We start from the raw sequence: 17,352 nt of genomic DNA, 5'->3' as shown, positions 1-17,352 counted from the left end.
TATTGCAGAGTAATGTCTGCTATTCTATAAAGTTACGTGCATTGAACATTTACATTTACATATTATCGTCTAAAGATGGATAGATTAGGGGACAGTCGAATAGATTCTGGTAGGGAGTTCCAAAGGATTGGAGAAGCTCTGGAGAAATCCTGTAGGCAAACATGGGAGGAGGGGACAAGGGAGCTAGAGAGCAGGAGGTCTTGGGAGGACCGAAGAGAGCGGCTTGGTTAGTATTTTGAGACTAAGTTAGTGATGTAGCTGGGGGCAGAGTTTTGGACGGCTTTGTAAATTATTGTTAGTACTTTGAATTTTATTTGTTGGGTGAGTGGAAGCAAGTGCAGGGATTGGCAGAGAGGGGTGGAGGACACTGAATGGTTTGTAAGGTGGATGAGTCTTGCAGCAGCATTCAACATGGACTGAAGGAGGGATAGTGTATGTAAAAGTAATCCAATGAGGAGTAAGTTGCAGTAGTCAAGGCAAGAGATAACCGGGAAGTGAATTGGAAGCTTGGTGGTGTCATTGGTTAAAAAGGGGGCATATTCTAGAGATGTTGCGGAGGCTAAGTCGGCATGATTTGGACAGGGATTGGATGTGGGCCTGAAAGGACAGTTCAGAGTCTAGGGTTACAGCTGGCACCCTGGCATGTGGGGATGGACTGATAGTTGTGCCATTGATCTTGACAGAGAAGTCAGGGGAAGGGGCACGTGGGGGAGGAAATATTATGAGCTCAGTTTTAGATAGATTGAGTTTGAGGAAGGGTGTGACATCCAGGCTGATATGTCTGTTAGTAAATCAGTGATGTGTGAGGAGACTGATGGGGTGAGCTGAGGGGAAGAGAGATAGATTTGGGTGTCATCGGCATATAAATGGTAGTGGAAGCCATGGGAGGCTATAAGCTGACTCAGGAAGGATGTGTAAATTAAGAATAGTAGAGGTCCAAGGACAGAACCTTGGGGGACCCCAACAGTAAGAGGGGTTGGAGAGGAGGAAGAGGAGTTATAAGTGACACTGAAGGTCCGGTGAGAAAGGTAAGATTCGAACCAACAGAGAGCAAAGCCATGGATACCAAGAAAATTTCGTTTTTTGAGGAGGAGGGGGTGGCCAACTGTATGTATCAAAGGCATTGGAGAGGTCTGACAGTTCTTTTATAGACAAGGTGTACCTGGTGGCCCCGCCCCCACTGACATCATTCTGAAGGGGGTGGGGTCACCCGGTTACATCACTGGGTGGCCCCGCCATTGCCAATATAACACCTGTCAAAGAAAAGAGACAGCAGTCGGCGGGAGCCCTTTTTTTTCCCTATTTTTCAGGTCCATCAGGGCACCCCAAAGCACCCTGCGCTATGTTGAGGGCATGTGCCCTGGTATGGTTCAGGAGGGGGGGTCGCCCGTTTGTGATTTCACTATTTTGAGAGTATTAATTCACACTAATGCATATTAGCACTATTAGCACTATAGTAAATGACCCCCAGTGTGTCTTACTATATGTATTGTAGTTTTATATATTAGCTGATCTGTATTATGAGATTATACCAATCTAATGTACAATCCCAAGATATGAGATTCCCAATATATGATTAGCACCTTGGAGTGGCACCTAATCCAGACAATTTTATAGGCACTCCCTGAGCTTAGCTCTTACTTAAGTTTTGGCTAGGGCTTTAAACTGACATTTTATATTCTTATCCTTTTATTTTTGTATTTTTCATCTTCGCCATGCTTAGTTTTTGTACAGTGACAACAGTGTGGTCCAGCTGCGGTTTCTCAGACTTCAGAGCCTGCGTGTATACCAAGTACTGCGATATGTGTGCCTCGCTCAGCTGGTACCCTCTACAAGGGACAAGGATGTGAAGTTTTTGACAGACAGACGTGATCAGAGCTTCCTGGTGACGCTCCAAGGATGTGAGGTACATAGTATGTCACAATAAAAGATATTTTTAAGCCAGTCAGCAACATATTTCCCTCTACACATGTTTCTTTTAAATTTATGACAGAGAAAATTGTGTGATATAAGAGCCTCTTATTACTTTTTGTGATCACAGGCAGGCGTAAGAGCTCAGCAGAGTTATTGCTCTTACTTACTCCAAAAGTGAAAAAAGAACGTCAGAGAGATTTCACAGGTACACCTTGGCATCACTATGAGTGACATGGTGGCTGAATGTAAAAAAGTATGAGAGCCCTGGTCTTCCTGAGTACATTGTTTGAGGAGCAATCTAAAATTACAATTTTGACACCTGCATTTGGGGAAACCCTAGACTTCCTTCCTATCAGTGAGACATAGACAGGGCTTATGGAACCTTCACAGGAATACACATAAGGATACACACAATGTTTAGAGGCAAGGGCCTTCACCACATCTTGCCTGGCAAGGGGATTGACCTGAAACCCTGTTTCTGTATTTGTTCTCTGTGTCATGGTTATGCAGTGATCTTCGTCTGGTTGCTTACCTCCCCTCATGTGTTCTGACTAAGAGGTCAGCCACTTCCACCTGGTGGTTTTTATAACCTCTCCTCTAAGCATGGATCCACCCCAGGCCCTATCAGGGAATCCTATATTAACCTGTGCACTGCAAGCCAACAGTGCTGATCAACCATTGTGTATCATTGTGTGTTTGGCTTCCGGTTTCCTGCTTGCTGTGTGCTCTACGTTTGACTCAGTTACCGACCTTGGCGTGTTCTCTACGATTCCTGTCTGCTTGCCACCTTGACCTTTTGCATGTCTCTGACCATCCCTGTCTGCCTGTGACCCTGAACCTTTGGCGTGTACTCTGTTGTTCCTGTCTGCTAGTTGCCTGACCTCTGCCATATCCCCTTACTATCCTTGTTGTTCCAGCCTGCTGCTTCCTTCTCCTGTAGTCTACTGTGAGCGTGAGCTGTGAGACCCTGGGGGCCGCGACCTGGAGCCAGACTGCAGCGAAGTCCATCCTCACCACTAGAGGCTCTGGCGAACACCTGCTGGCTCTTAGACTCCGCGCCCTGGGGAATCTATGCTCCAGCTCCCATTGGGATCTGTGCTAGTGATCCTGTAGACCTGTGTCCTGAATATCCCTGGGTACAATCTGCAGCAGTCAGTCCTAAGGTCCACTACCTAGCGGTGCACTTCCATCTCCTATGGAGTGCATCTGTCACCTGGTCTCAGGTGACCTGACACTCTGTCTCCAAGCTTGCTACGGTTAATAGAATGTTCCCTAATACAATTTTCGCCCTATGACTTTCTATTGCCTGTGAAAATTGGGCTGGAGAAGTTGCGGTCTCGCTTTTTCATTTTATTCTTTAGTTACATGCTAATTTCTGGGCTTGGTGGATCCAAATTCATATGTCCTGTCAAAATGTTGCCCTTATGTGGGAAATGTTGTAGGGTAAGATCACTAGCCTTAGAGAATGATGATCAGTTGTGGACGGGTAAAAGAAAAGTTGTCACCTCAACATTACGAATATTTTTATATTTTTGACTGGAATGCCAATTTAAAAAAAAAAAAAAAAAAAAAATCTCCAACCAAAGTTATAAAGATTAATTGATTTCTGTATCTCTTCACAGGCCAGTGGATCATTCAACAGGACAGAAACTCTCCTTCATTTTGCTCCCTTGGACCTGTCCTTACTACCTGTCCGTGACTTGGCTATGTATCACGATGGGGACATGGACCATCAGTATGGCTTCTTCATAGGTCCTGTGTGCTTTAGCTGAGAGATATTTTCTCCTCTGGAACACTGGTGATGGCTCACCCCCAGGTGGAGGATGGACGCCCTGTGATATTTATACAGGAAAGTGATATTTGGACCTATACCCCCCCCCCCCCCCTCTCTCAGGAAGGGAGACCCTAGATATTGTTTACAACTAAACTTGGTGCTTTTTCTAAATCTCCTGGTGAGAACCACACACACCTCAAGTCTTCCACCCCAAGGAACGAGTGGTGTTCTTCGGAGGGATGACTGACCTCGAATGCACTTATTTTTCAATGTCATTTGGTGCTCAGTGAAACATTGCACAACTTGTTCCACCCAGACACTTTCCAGTAAAAAAAAGACATGCATGAAAATGAAATGCCCCCACAATGGAGTGGGTCCATCAAGTTGTCTTACATTTCCAACACTCTGGTTTGAATATCACTTGATCGTGTGACAGCAGAGCTGTGTCATAAGGCTCAGCGTTCATGTTGCAGGAGTGTTTTGTGGAGGTCATTTGTAGGCTTTGTAGGAAATTGGTTTATATAAAAGATGTTTTCAAATAATTCACAGGTGAACTTTAATATAATCACAAACTTCCAAGTCTGTAAACAGTTTTCTTGAAGTTTGACCATTGAAAACCATGTTGATGTTTAACTTCCCAATTCTGGACGGGCAACATCTTCCTGGTTTATAGCGAAGAGTTGTGGCCTTGCTTCCCTCCCATTGGGCCATCTCTGCTGCCTGTGACAGCAGCCATTGTTAACTTGTGAGCTCCTGGTATCTAATTGGATGCCATAGAGACAGCATTTGGCAAAGAAAGTGGTTGGGAATATACCATAGTGTAGAAGCAAGGTCACAATAGGCACCATCATTTGGGAAGATGATAACAACAAGCTTGAAGCATTCTGCTAGGCATATACATTTTCTGATAGCAGGTGTGTCCAACCTGTGGCCCAGGACAGCTATGAATGTGGCCCAACACAAAATCATAAACTTACTTAAAAATGTTCTTCCAGTGTGGCCCTGGAAAGTCAAAAGGTTGGACACCTCTGCTTTACAATATTTAACATGCTTAATTTTTTTCAGACTTTTTTAAAATGTATTTATGATTGTTTCTCTTTAAAGTTCAGCTCCAGGCAATAAATGACATCCGTCATTGAAATGCATTGTGTATCTGGGAAACACTGCAGCTCTGCTTATGCCAGACTCAGTTTTACTTTTATATGTGTTTGCTCAAGAATCCAATACAGACAAAATTTAGTTCTGCACGTGCTTCTGTGTGACTGTAGCCTCTTTCTTGCATAGTTTTGTGCTGTGCACCCCCATTTTCATGCACTAGTTTGAGTAGGTGAGGCTGCATTTAGCTAATAGAAGGGGCAGTACATGGGACCAGGGAACACACCACCTGGCATTCTCAAATTCAGAAACTATCAAGATGTTAAAATATAACTAAAGGCAAAACTTTTTTTTTTTTTAGGTTTGAATAAAGTGGAGAGCCTCTGTTTACCATTATCACTGAAATTGAAAAGAAATCCCAAATTTGGGGTTGTCACTAGGACAGAAGTAGAGTGGAAATCTTCCACTGAGGACACTCGTTCTGGTGATCCTCATAATGGGACACAGGATTAAAAAAAAAAAAACCCTCCCTAATGCCGCGTACACACGACCGGACTTTTCTAGGGACTAGGTTCGACGGACTTTCGGCAGAGTTCCGACGGACTTTCCGAATGAACGGACTTGGCCACACACAATCACACCAAAGTCAGACGGATTGGAACGTGATGACGTACGACCGGACTAGAATAAGGAAGTTCATAGCCAGTAGCAGTGGCGTAACTAAAACCTTCAGGGCCCCGATGCAAGAAACCATGAAGGGCCCCCCTGAAACCCAGCCAGGGCCCTTCCCTCCGAGTCCGGCGGTGGAACTCCAGGGCGTGGTCACAGGTATGACCTTTGTGAGCCCTGTAGTTCCACCACTGGTATCAGTAGTTTTTTTTTATTATTTTATTTTTTATTTTTAGGTGCCCCATTGGGGGGACTGTCCCTAGGCAGGATGGGGTCCCCGTCCCCAGAAGAGATGAGGTCCTTTTCTCCAGGGCAGATGAAGTTACTGCCCCAGGTGAGAAGGGGACCCTGTCCCCAGGGGAGGTGGGGGTCCCTGTCCCCACATGAGAGGGAGTCCCTGTGCCCAGGGGGAGATGGAGGGAGTATGTAATGGTGTGTGGGGGATGGGGTCCTCTCACTCACCATGACCAAGCTGTAGGCCATGCACTCATCCATGTTGGCCTGGGCTCCATCCAGTGTGCTGGACGGGCAATCAGCATATCTCCCAGAAAGACCTTTCATCATCTGTGTATGACGGGGGTTGGAGGGGGGCTGGCAGACAAGCCTGCAGTGTCCTCCGGGGGGCTCTCATAGGGCTGCACTGCATCTGTGTACTTAAAGTTTGTTTACCCTGGAGAAGTATGCAGTACAGTGTGGGCCGGACTCGGGGGGGGGGGGGGGGGGGCTAGGACTCTGGCTGGGGAGAACAGACATCGGACTGAGTGGCAATGCATGGAGCAGGAGAGGGGTACTCTGAGGAGCCGGCTGAGAACACAGGTCATGCAGGGAATGCACAACTAAAGAGCAACCAGTGCGATAGTCGAGCATGGAGCTCTGCTAGTGGTACCCCTATCTGCCTATGCTGCTGCCAGCCATATGTAGAGGGAGCTGCATGGGCCCCCTGCATCACAGGGCCCGGTTGCGGTCGCAACTGCTGCACCCCCTATAGTTACGCCCCTGGCCAGTAGCCAATAGCTGCCCTAGCGTCGTTTTTTGTCCGTCGGACCAGCATACACACGAACGGATTTCTCGGTCCGGTGGAAAAATTTAAAACATGTTCTATTTCTAAAGGCTGCCGGATTTTTGGCAAGCAAAGGTCCGATGGAGCCCACACACGATCGAATTGCCCGACGGACTCGTTCCGTTGGACCTTTGCTGTCAAAAAGTCCGGTGGTGTGTACGCGGAATTACTCTATCCAAAACAGTTTGCCTTTAGTTCTACTAACAAACACACACACACACCTTTTTTTTTTCCCACACATAATCTGCCACCGAAACATTTCTCATACTCATCTATCAGTGGGGGGTTCAAGTACCTACTTTTATCAACCAGTAAAGGTGATCAGTTAACGCCTCACATTGGCCAGTTCTGCCTAACTATAGCATCTGCCTGAACACAATTCGTGGCTGCCTTACCTTCTTTCCACAGCTATACAGCAGACAGAATTAACACTTGGAGGGAGCCTGGACCTGTAAGTTAGGTGAAAGTAACATTTTAGTGTCAGGAAACACTAGGAAAATGGTACATAAAAAAATGGGATTGTTCTACTTTAATAAATATTATTGTTTTACATATTTATTACTTAATTATATTTTTTTCTGGCATTCCTTGGCTGTCCATACAATGTGCAATGTCTGTACAATCCCATTTACACTACAAAAATATGTAATGTGAGGATGTACCTAATTTTTCCAATTCTTCTAATCAGGAAGTGACTGACCTCAAATAACTGTTGTTGATCTAAAGGACATTTTACAATCAGATTGAAAGGTGTACGGCCTGATTTAGACATACCAGCATGTCCAAGGAAAAGTATAGAAAGGTTTTGTGGACTCTTATGCATGTCGAATGGTTTTGCATTCGTCCTAAATAACCAAATCACCAAACGCTGCAAAATAATCAAAAATAATCAATGGTTCTCCAAATCCAACACATATCCAATAAATAAAGACCGTGTCTTGAAAAGAAACGGATATACTGTTAATGGCAAATTATATCCAAAATGTCACCATAAATAGTAAATAGTAGGCCAATACAATTGTGCAATTAACCAGTTCCCGACCGGCGCACGCCGATGTACGTCGGCAGAATGGCATGGGCAGGCATATTGGCGTACAGGTACGTCCAATCTTCAATGCCGCCCTGCCATCGCGAGCACGCCACCACCGGCGCACTCGCGTGCCGGTCGGGACCCTCGTGAGTCCGGTCGCGGGACCCGCAGACTCGATCGCCGCGGGCATACCAGCGATCGTCTCACGGGATGGCTGAATGGAGGAAATGCCGTGTAAACAGCATTTCTCCATTCTGCCTAGCAACTAGTGACGCTGATCTCTGCTCCATGTGATTGGAGCAGAGATCAGTGTTCACTAAATGAAAGCCCAGCCCCCACACAGTTAGTAACACACCCCTAGGAACACTTAACCCCTACACTGCCACCCACTGGTTAACCCCTTCACTGCCAGTGTCATTTACACAGGAATCAATGCATTTGTATAGCAGTGATTACTGTATAAATGACAATGGTCCCAAAAATGTGTCAAAAATGTCCGATGTGTCCCCCACAATGTCGCAGTCACAATAAAAATCGCTGATCGCCGCCATTACTAGTAAAAAAAAAAATAATAAAAAATTATTAATAAAAATGCTATAAAACTATCCCTATTTTGTAAACGATATAACTTTTGCGCAAACCCATCAATAATCGCTTATTGTGATTTTGTTTACCAAAAATATGTAGAAGAATACGTATCGGTCTAAACTGAGGGAAAAAAATGTTTTTTTATATATTTTTGGGGGATATTTATTATAACAAAAAGTAAAAAATAATGCGTTTTTTTCAAAATTGTCGCTGTATTTTTGTTTATAGCGCAAAAAATAAAAACCGCAGAGGTGATCAAATACCACCAAAAGAAAGCTCTATTTGGGGGAAAAAAAGGACGTCAATTTTGTTTGGGAGCCACGTCGCACGACCGCGCAATTGTCAGTTAAAGCGACGCAGTGCCGAATCGCAAAAAGTGGTCTGGTCTTTGACCAGCAAAATGGCTCCGGTCTGTAAGTGGTTAATCGAGGAATTAATCTTTAATTTTCCCAGCCCTATATTTTTTTATGTGTTGCATTAAGATATCCATTGATTATGTTTGATTCTTTTGCACATTTTGGTGATTTGGGTTTTTAGGATCAGTGCAGCAACTTTGTTTTCATTTGAGCTTGATATAGTATATTCTATATACGTGGGAGCTGTTTTTTTCAGTTTTTCTATTTTCATTTTAAACCTTAAGTGTACTTTCATGTGTTTTGTTTATATGCAAGTCAAGCAAGAGAAATACAGGCCCTACTGCAGGGAAGCCTTTCAGGCTTACACAGAATCAGAAGAACAGTTAGATATACAGCTATTGTCATTTGTTTACCAGTCAGTATCTCTTTTTTTCACTATTTTGATGATAAAGTAAATCAATGGTAAATGGAAAATGGATGTTGCCATTTCATACTGGTTTGTAAAGGTGTAGGCTCCGGTGCCATCATCCTGATTTTAGCTTCACTAGCCAAAGATGCCAACTTGGGAACAAAATGACACTGGCCGGGTTGGTCTTTTGCTTTGTAGTAAGGCCAGATTAGGGTGAATGTACACCTCTGTTTTTGAAAATATGTGCATTTTACATGTGTTTTACATTTTTTAATTTTAATATGTTAGATTTTTGGTGCATTTTACATTTGTTTATTTAAAGAAAAAATTGGGCAAACGTTTACACGAGTTTTATACACATTTTATATACATTACCATTCATTTCTATGTAACACGTATAAATGTACAACGTGTGTGAAAATGCTTTTTGAATGATGCTAGCAACGAGACTGCACTGCGCTAAAATGTGAGGATGTGAAAAGTTCCACTCAGAAGTTTTAAACTGACACTAAAGGCAAATGTGTGAATGCACCCTTAGACCCGTTTCACACCACACCGCTGATAGCGTGGGCGGTAAAACGCCGCTATTTTTAGCGGCGTTTTACCGCCGGATTTGCGGCGCATTTCGGGCGCTAGCGAGGCGCTTTTACCTCCCGCTATCGGGGCTTTCACACTACAGACAATGGTGCAGCTTCTTTAGGGCGTTTTGCAGGCGCTATTTCTAACGCTATAGCGCCTGCAAAACGCCCTGGTGTGAAAGGGGTCTTAGGATAACGGCTTGCATATCAACAAACCCATATAGAATTCTTTTATTTCTTATAAAAAGGTTTCCCAGGCAGTATTTAAATAAAATCTCAGGATGCAAAACTCACCAATCCAGAACTGTCCACTACCGCAGCCCTCAAATTCTCCACTCGCCCACTCGCATTTTCAGTGGAAAATGATTTCTGGTGAGTGTGGGGGGGCGAGCACCCCCAGCAGGCGGGGTTGAATGGGAGTCATTCTCCCAACCAGGGGAAGGCGATTTCCCGCTGTAACAAATGAATGAATGAATAATTTGTATAGTGCACAATGCGAACTGAATCGCATCAAGGCGCTGTGCGGAGCTTTGTTGTCCAGCTTCTAGAAGAGGAAGGTCTTGAGTTTTTTCCTGAAGACCTGGAGGTTTTCTGCCAAGCAGATGTTGGTTGGTAGAGCGTTCCATAGCCGTGGTCCTTGGACAGCGAATCTCCGTTCTCCCTTTGATTTGTACCGAGATTTGGGAATGAGGAGGAGGTTTTGGTTGGAGGATCGAAGACTGCGGTTGGGCGTGTAGTGTTTTATTTTCTCGAATAGGTATTGAGGAGCGTAACAGCTTTCATTCGAATTTCGCTGTGTTCTCGGGGCTCACCAACACACAGTCCCATCTCCTGGCTCGGCGCCTTTGATAGACAGAACACCGGTCCAATGCTGGGACATGTGACGTCATCAAAGGCCAGGAGGAGGGACTGTGTGACGATGAACTCCAGGAAGATCAGGTAAATCAAATGAAAGCTGTTACAGCGGGATAATCCTGCTCTCCAATGATCCAGCCGTCTCCCCACTTCCTCTGCACAGGTGAGGCTGCATTGATGGCCACATGTCACGTTGCATTGATGGGCACAGGTCACACTGCATTGATGGGCACTGGCTATGCTGCATTGGTGGGCACTAATATTGATTTTTGTAACTTAATTCTGCATAAAAGTGTAATTTCATGAGATAATCTATGAGGGTGTGATTAGGGATGAGCCAACTGGTGGCGAGTAACCCTTAAAAGGATTGTTTTAATCTACAGACGCCCCTTATCTGCATAGGCAGTTTTGTGGTAAAGATGAACTATCCCTTTAAGGCCTGGCTAGTAGCTCAGGACTTGAAATTGTGAGCCCTGCACTACAGTACCTATTTTTCTCCACAAGATGTCCTAAGTCTTCCTGCATTCTTTCCAGAAGATTTTGCACATACGTTGAGTGCAGGGCATCATGGCACCTAAGGGGGCATCGCCATGGGATGCTTCATTCACAGTGTGATAGTACAGACAGTCTTCACTACTACTCTCTGCATTAGAAAGAACAACCCAGAGCCCACCATTTCTGAAGTCTTCGGGTTGATGAAGTCACCCTGCCAGAGAAGGGGCTAAGAGGACCCGGCAGGGTGACTTCACCAACCTGAAGACTTCAGAAATGGTGAGTATTAAAACACAAAAAACATTCAATACAGCCAGTGTGGGCCTGCAAATGAAGAGCGGGGAAACAGAGCCAGGGTGTTGGACTCCAAGCTGTTTCCCATATATGGATTTTGGTGTATGCTGCATCTTTGCTGCAGGTTTCTGCACAGCACATCTTCCATGAGGCTGAATGGTAATGTATGTAAAAACGCATGCAAAACATAAACTGAACAGCATTGCGACTGCACCTCATGAAAAACAAGAAGAGCATCATCTTAGCCCTTGTGCACACGGTCGGACATTCCAACGGCAAATGTCTGATCGGACCGTGTTGTTGGATAATCGGACCGCGTGTGGGCTTCATCTGACTTTTTCCGTCAGAATGTCCTCCCAACAAAGTTTGAGAGCTGGATGTAAACATTTTCCGACGGATCGTTTGTAGAGAATTATGATCGGACTAAGTGCCATCAATTTCCTAGACCAAAGCTATTGGCTACTAGCCTGAACGTAGTCCCGTCGTAACTAAATGGCGTCATCATGTTCCGAACGATTGGATTTTCCGACAACTTTGTCCGACCGTGTGTATGTAACACCAGTTTCGACAAATTTTGTTGTCGGAATGTCCGACCGTGTGTACAAGGGCTTAGACTTCATTAAACCAGCCCTTCCTAACAGCCAAATGACCTTGTGTACTACAGAATGTTTGGTCTGTAAACCTGCACTGAGTGTAACACACAGAACAAGCATGCAGTTAGAGAAAAGTCAGATCACGTTATGATATGAGGATATTTGTTCTCTGTCAGTGGCTAAAAAGTAGCAAAGCCTTAGGATCAACAAAACAGCCAATAACCATTATTGAAAGAATAGCACCTTATGTACTTTCTTAGATCAGGCTTCCTTTAAAAGAAGACATAAATGGGAGCATGAAATATTATTTCATAAAATATCCAATTCCAACCCAACTGTTTGCATCCCCATTGGAAATATGTGGGTTGGAAAGACTCAAATTCATATAAAGAAAAAAACTCCAGTGGGAACACAGGCAGCAACAAAAACAGCTCTAGAGCGCCTTCCAATGGATAAATACATTGCAGCAGTTTTTGTGTGTTGTCTGTGTGTTTTGTTTCTGACTTTTAATACCTTTCAAACAAAGTTGCTCATGTGCATGTTATCATTGGAGCCTGTGGATTAAAATCATTGCCGTTTAAATAAATGTTAGCATGAGGCCAAATAAATGTTAAACTTTGGTTGATTGCTTGTTATTGTGCAAACCCCTCCTTATTCTCTTCATGTTAGGCCCATGATGTCACATTTCAATGTTTTACCTGCTGGTGTTTAACAAATGTCTGAACATTGTGTACATATCCCGTCATACATGTGTGAGTATTGTTGTGTAAGATTTTCTCATAAAGCAATGTGATAAAATGCAATGTATTTTAGCTGTATATATATATATAATTATAAAGGAGATGCAATGTTTATGCTAAATAAAATGCCTTTTGTTATATATATAGATCCATGGATTTGCAAGATGTGTGTATTTATATTAAATTCATATATCCTGTTACCGAAAATATATCAACTTTGAACTTTACATTTACTTTTGTGGCCGACTTGGTATGTGCACATTAATTCTGCCTTCAGCTAAACATTTGCTCCCCCCCAACAATGGCTTAAAGCGGACCTTCAGTCATTTTTTTGAACTGTCCATTAAATCTTCTGCCCTTGTTGTTTTAACATTGGCTAGTTCTGCCCTTGTTGTTTTAACATGTGTCTGTCATATTTCTCTTTCGTCCATTGACAGGCACAGTGCTCCATTATTCAGAAACATAGGGTTATATCGCCCCCTACAGGAGTAGGACACTAGGCAGAAAAAAGACTTGGCTATGCCTATGGGCAGTCCTAGGTGATATACACCCCCCCCCCCCCCCCTTTTTGCTATAGGCCTTCAGTTTTTTTCTGCCTAGTCAGGAGTAAGGACCTAGTTCCCTACTGGGATCTGTTTTTGCTTTTTAAACTATTTTTTTCTCTTGGATTTTTTCCTGTGAGATCTACAATCAACTGCCGGTCTGGGCGACGGGCTGGCAGCGTGCCCCTTTTTGTTAGGGTCCTAGAAGAAATTCTTCCCTCCTCTGTGAAAATCAAGCCATTTCTTACCTTTTCCACTTTTTATCAAGATGCCTCTTATGTCTAGCAAGAGTCTTCAGTTTTCACAGAGCTACTGGGTCTCATTTTGCAGCTTTCTAGATCAGTTGCCTGAGGCTGTACCCAAAAACCTGCTGGGACAATGAAATGCGGCTGGCCTGTAATGTGTCCTCCGACCACTGGACTCTGCTGGACCTGCTTTCCTAGACATCCATTGGTGTAATATGTGAGTTAGCCACAGAGTGCTTTACAGGTCCAAGGCCACATTGCACCATCTGATGGAAACCTGTCCTTAAAGACTCATAAGGGAAAAGGACTACTTGGAGGGCAAAGATTGTTTGGATGGGGGGCATGTGTCCTGAATTCTGTCTAGTGTCTGGTGTGCCGGAAAAGTCATTATTTCAAACATGTGAACCGGCGCAAATTGAAGCCCAAATAGCAACTGGCGCTAGGATAACTGCGGTTTTCTCATTGATAATAGTGCACGCCCAATGCAATTGGTTAATTTCATCTAACTGGGTGTGTCTTGTTAGGCAATTAGTAGGTGTTTTCAGTTAATTAACCCTTTCGATTCCATTTTAATTCCTATTACTTCTAATATATCTTCGAAATTTTATTTTGTTTTTCTTTTTTTACTCAAATCTTTCAATACACTACAAAGAACAGAGAAGGCCCCCACAGACTGGCCCCCACATCCACAGACTGGCCCCATTCACAGACTGGCCCCCGACATACCACTGGCCCCCACATTCACAGACTGGCCCCCACATCCACAGACTGGCCCCCACATCCACAGACTGGCCCCCACATCCACAGACTGGCCCCCACATTCACAGACTGGCCCCCGACATACCACTGGCCCCCACATTCACAGACTGGCCCCCACATCCACAGACTGGCCCCCACATTCACAGACTGGCCCCCACATTCACAGACTGGCCCCCGACATACCACTGGCCCCCCACATTCACAGACTGGCCTCCCACATCCACAGACTGGCCCCCCACATCCACAGACTGGCATCCACATTCACAGACTGGCCCCCACATTCACATACCATGACTGTCACTGGCCCCCACATTCACAGACTGGCCCCCGACATCCACATACCATGACTGTCACTGGCCCCCGACTGGCCCCCGACATCCGACTGGCCCCCGCCCCGACATCCACATTGTAGACTGGCCCCCGACATGCCGCCGGCATTGCCGCGCGCAGACATTTAACTGTGGCGCCGCCCACTGCCCTTTACACTCACTGACAATAAACACACACTAGCAGCGGGGGTGGGCGGCGCCACAGGTGTAGACCAACTTCTGGTTTTCTTAAAAATGCCGGCCGGCGGAGACAATGTCTCCGCCGGCCGCCGACCTCTAGAGGCCGGCGGCAAAAAAACGGGAAATTCAATTTCCCGGGACAAACCGAATTTCGCGGGACATTCCCCGGGACAAAATTTATTCGGGACAAATGTCCTAATCGCGGGAATGTCCCGCGAAATTCGGGACAGTTGGCAACTATGAATTGGGAGTGTGGCATCTACCAAACTTCTCTCTGCTGGTGGACACAAGAACCTCCATCTTTAGATATATCTATATGCACACTGAAGAAGGAAGCAATATACATTGGCCCGGAAGTGAATCTGTACACAGGAAGTAGGTGTGTGCTTTGAGGCCACCAGGCTTGCCCTAGCTTGGTGATGGGGTCAGGGAAATCCTTCCTACCATTGGTTTGGAGGGTTCTCATGACTGATACCAGGCTGTCAGGCTGGGATAACCTCTCAGTACATAGGAAAGTTACTGAAGGAAGGTTGTCTCCTAATTGATATCCTGGAACCCAGAGTGATTTTGGTTATCATTTTAATGCTGAACCTTTCAACTGCAGGGTCATCTGACCAGAATTCAGTCAGACATTGCCCTGTCAGTCAACTATTTAGATGTGACAGCCCAGGAAGGAGAAGAGTCGAACAGGTGCGGGCGCGACCACCCTGGACTGCAGATGGGGACAGTGCTATGTGGTCTCTCTCAGCCCCCCTGAATTAATGAATGAATGAATGAATAATTTGTATAGCGCTCAAAACGAACTGAATCGCATCAAGGCGCTGTGCAGAGCTTAGTTGTCCAGCTTCTAGAAGTGGAAGGTCTTGAGTTTTTTTCCTGAAGACCTGGAGGTTTTCTTCCAAGCGGATGTTGGTTGGTAGAGCGTTCCATAGCCGTGGTCCTTGGACAGCGAATCTCCGTTCTCCCTTAGATTTGTACCGAGATTTGGGAACGAGGAGGAGGTTTTGGTTAGAGGATCGAAGACTGCGGTTGGGAGTGTAGTGTTTTATTTTCTCGAATAGGTATTGAGGAGCGTCTCTATGCACGCATTTGTGGGTGAGGCAGAGGGTCTTGAATGGGATTCGATTCTTTACGGTTAGCCAATGTAGGTTCCTCGGGGAGGGGGAGATGGATTCCCTGGGTTTTTTCCCTGTTATCAGCCTTGCCGCCGTGTTTTGGATAAGTTGTAAGTGTGAAAGTTGATATTGGGGTAATCCTATGTAAAGGAAGTTTGCGTAATCAAGCCGTGAATTAATGATTGTTCCCACTACCACTGCTTTACACTTCTGTGGGAGGAACGGGATTAGTCTACGTAGCTGGCGGAGCAGATGGTGAGAGCCACCGACTACTGCTCCTATTTGGGCATCCCCTTCTGTCTTTCAGCCCCTCCCCTCTCTGTCTCTCAGCCCCTCCCCCTCATTCCCACCCTGACTCTTATGCCACGTACACACGATCGGAATTCCGGGCAGAAAAAGACCGATGAGAGCTTTTCATCGGAAAATGTGACCGCGTGTACGCTCCGTCGGGAATTTAGCTGTCCGAATTTCCACCAGCCAAAAATTGATAGCATGTTCTCAATTTTCCCCACGGAAAAACTCTGATTGTGTGTATGCAATTCCGACACGCCAAAAATCATGCATGCTCAGATTCAACTACGAGACAGAAGCTATTGGCTACTGGCTATCGAACTTCCTTTTTCTAGTCCCGTCGTACGTGTTGTACGTCACCGCGTTATAAATGATCGGAATTTGATATGACCGTGTGTAGGCAAGACAGCTTGAGCAGAATTCCGTTGGGAAAACCATCAGCGCTTTTTCCGACAAGAATTCCGATCGTGTGTACGTGGCATTAGGTTTCTTTCACACTGGGGTGGGTGGGTGTTGACGGTAAACAGCTGCTAGTTTTAGCGGCACTTTAACTTCGTTTTAGAGGTGCTATTCGGCCGCTAGCTGGGTGCTTTTAACCCCCACTAGCAGCCAAATAAAGGGTTAAATGCGCCCATGTAGTGCCACTGCTGAATCGCTTTGCAGGCACTTCGACATCGGTGCCCATTCATTTCAATGGGCAGGAGCGATGAAAACGCACCAAAGATGCTGCTTGCAGGATGTTTTTTAATGACCTGCCACACTGGGACTGAAGGGGAAGCGTTTTTCAGGCACTATTTTTACCCCTAAAGCGCCTGAAAACCACCTCAAAGAAAGGGGTCTTACACTCACCCCCTCTCTCTCTCACCCCCTTTCCCTTAACCCCCCCCCCCCCCTCTGTTTCTCACCCTCTCATGATATACAATAATGGATGTTGGTGCCCTTTGGTGGGCGTGATTTTTTTATGGGGGGGGGGCAGCATTTGATTGAATTAAAATGGGCCGGTCTGGATAAAGTCCAAATTGTTGTCCCAGTCCAGCCCTGGCTCTAACTAGACTTCAGGATCTTGAATCTGCCCATAAGCACTGCCCATTGATTGGTCTCTCTTCTTCCGGGTATATCTACATTACAAATAGACATGAAGTTTATGAAGTCTCAGCAACAACCCACTAAGTGCCCACACCCCATCCCTATACACTTATACCTGGAAAACCAATAAGCTTCTAGCTTTCATTACCAAAACATACTGAAGAAGCTGCAGATAGAAGCTGATTGGTTTATATGTAATACAACGCACAATATTCCACCTGCCCGCTACCATGAGATTCCCAGCCATATGGAGGCGGGGCCGAGGCGGCAATGGGCGGTGCTAACATGGATCGGTCTAGCGCTTAGTGGTACATCGGCGCCGGAAGAGGCGGGGTCTGCAGTGGCAGAGTCGGAAATG

At 45.4% G+C, this 17,352-nt stretch overlaps 1 protein-coding gene across 1 annotated transcript in view; it reads left to right on the top strand.

Annotated features, from left to right (window-relative positions):
- Positions 1 to 4,939, top strand: part of LOC143986493 (uncharacterized) — a 195,210-nt gene extending 190,271 nt beyond the window's left edge. Inside the window, exons 67-68 of the mRNA XM_077484835.1 lie at positions 1,724 to 1,906; positions 3,537 to 4,939. Of these exons, the coding sequence (XP_077340961.1) occupies positions 1,724 to 1,906; positions 3,537 to 3,686 (333 nt within the window). The 3' untranslated portion in view covers positions 3,687 to 4,939. The remainder of the gene's footprint in view (positions 1 to 1,723; positions 1,907 to 3,536) is intronic.
- The last annotated feature ends 12,413 nt before the right edge of the window (positions 4,940 to 17,352 follow it).

Source organism: Lithobates pipiens, unplaced genomic scaffold (assembly GCF_037356315.1).
Source record: "Lithobates pipiens isolate NorthernLeopardFrog02 unplaced genomic scaffold, aLitPip1_a1.2 Scaffold_166, whole genome shotgun sequence".
Classification (NCBI taxonomy): domain Eukaryota; kingdom Metazoa; phylum Chordata; class Amphibia; order Anura; family Ranidae; genus Lithobates; species Lithobates pipiens.
Note: the sequence above shows the minus strand (reverse complement) of the source record. Positions and strands in the feature narration are given on the sequence as shown.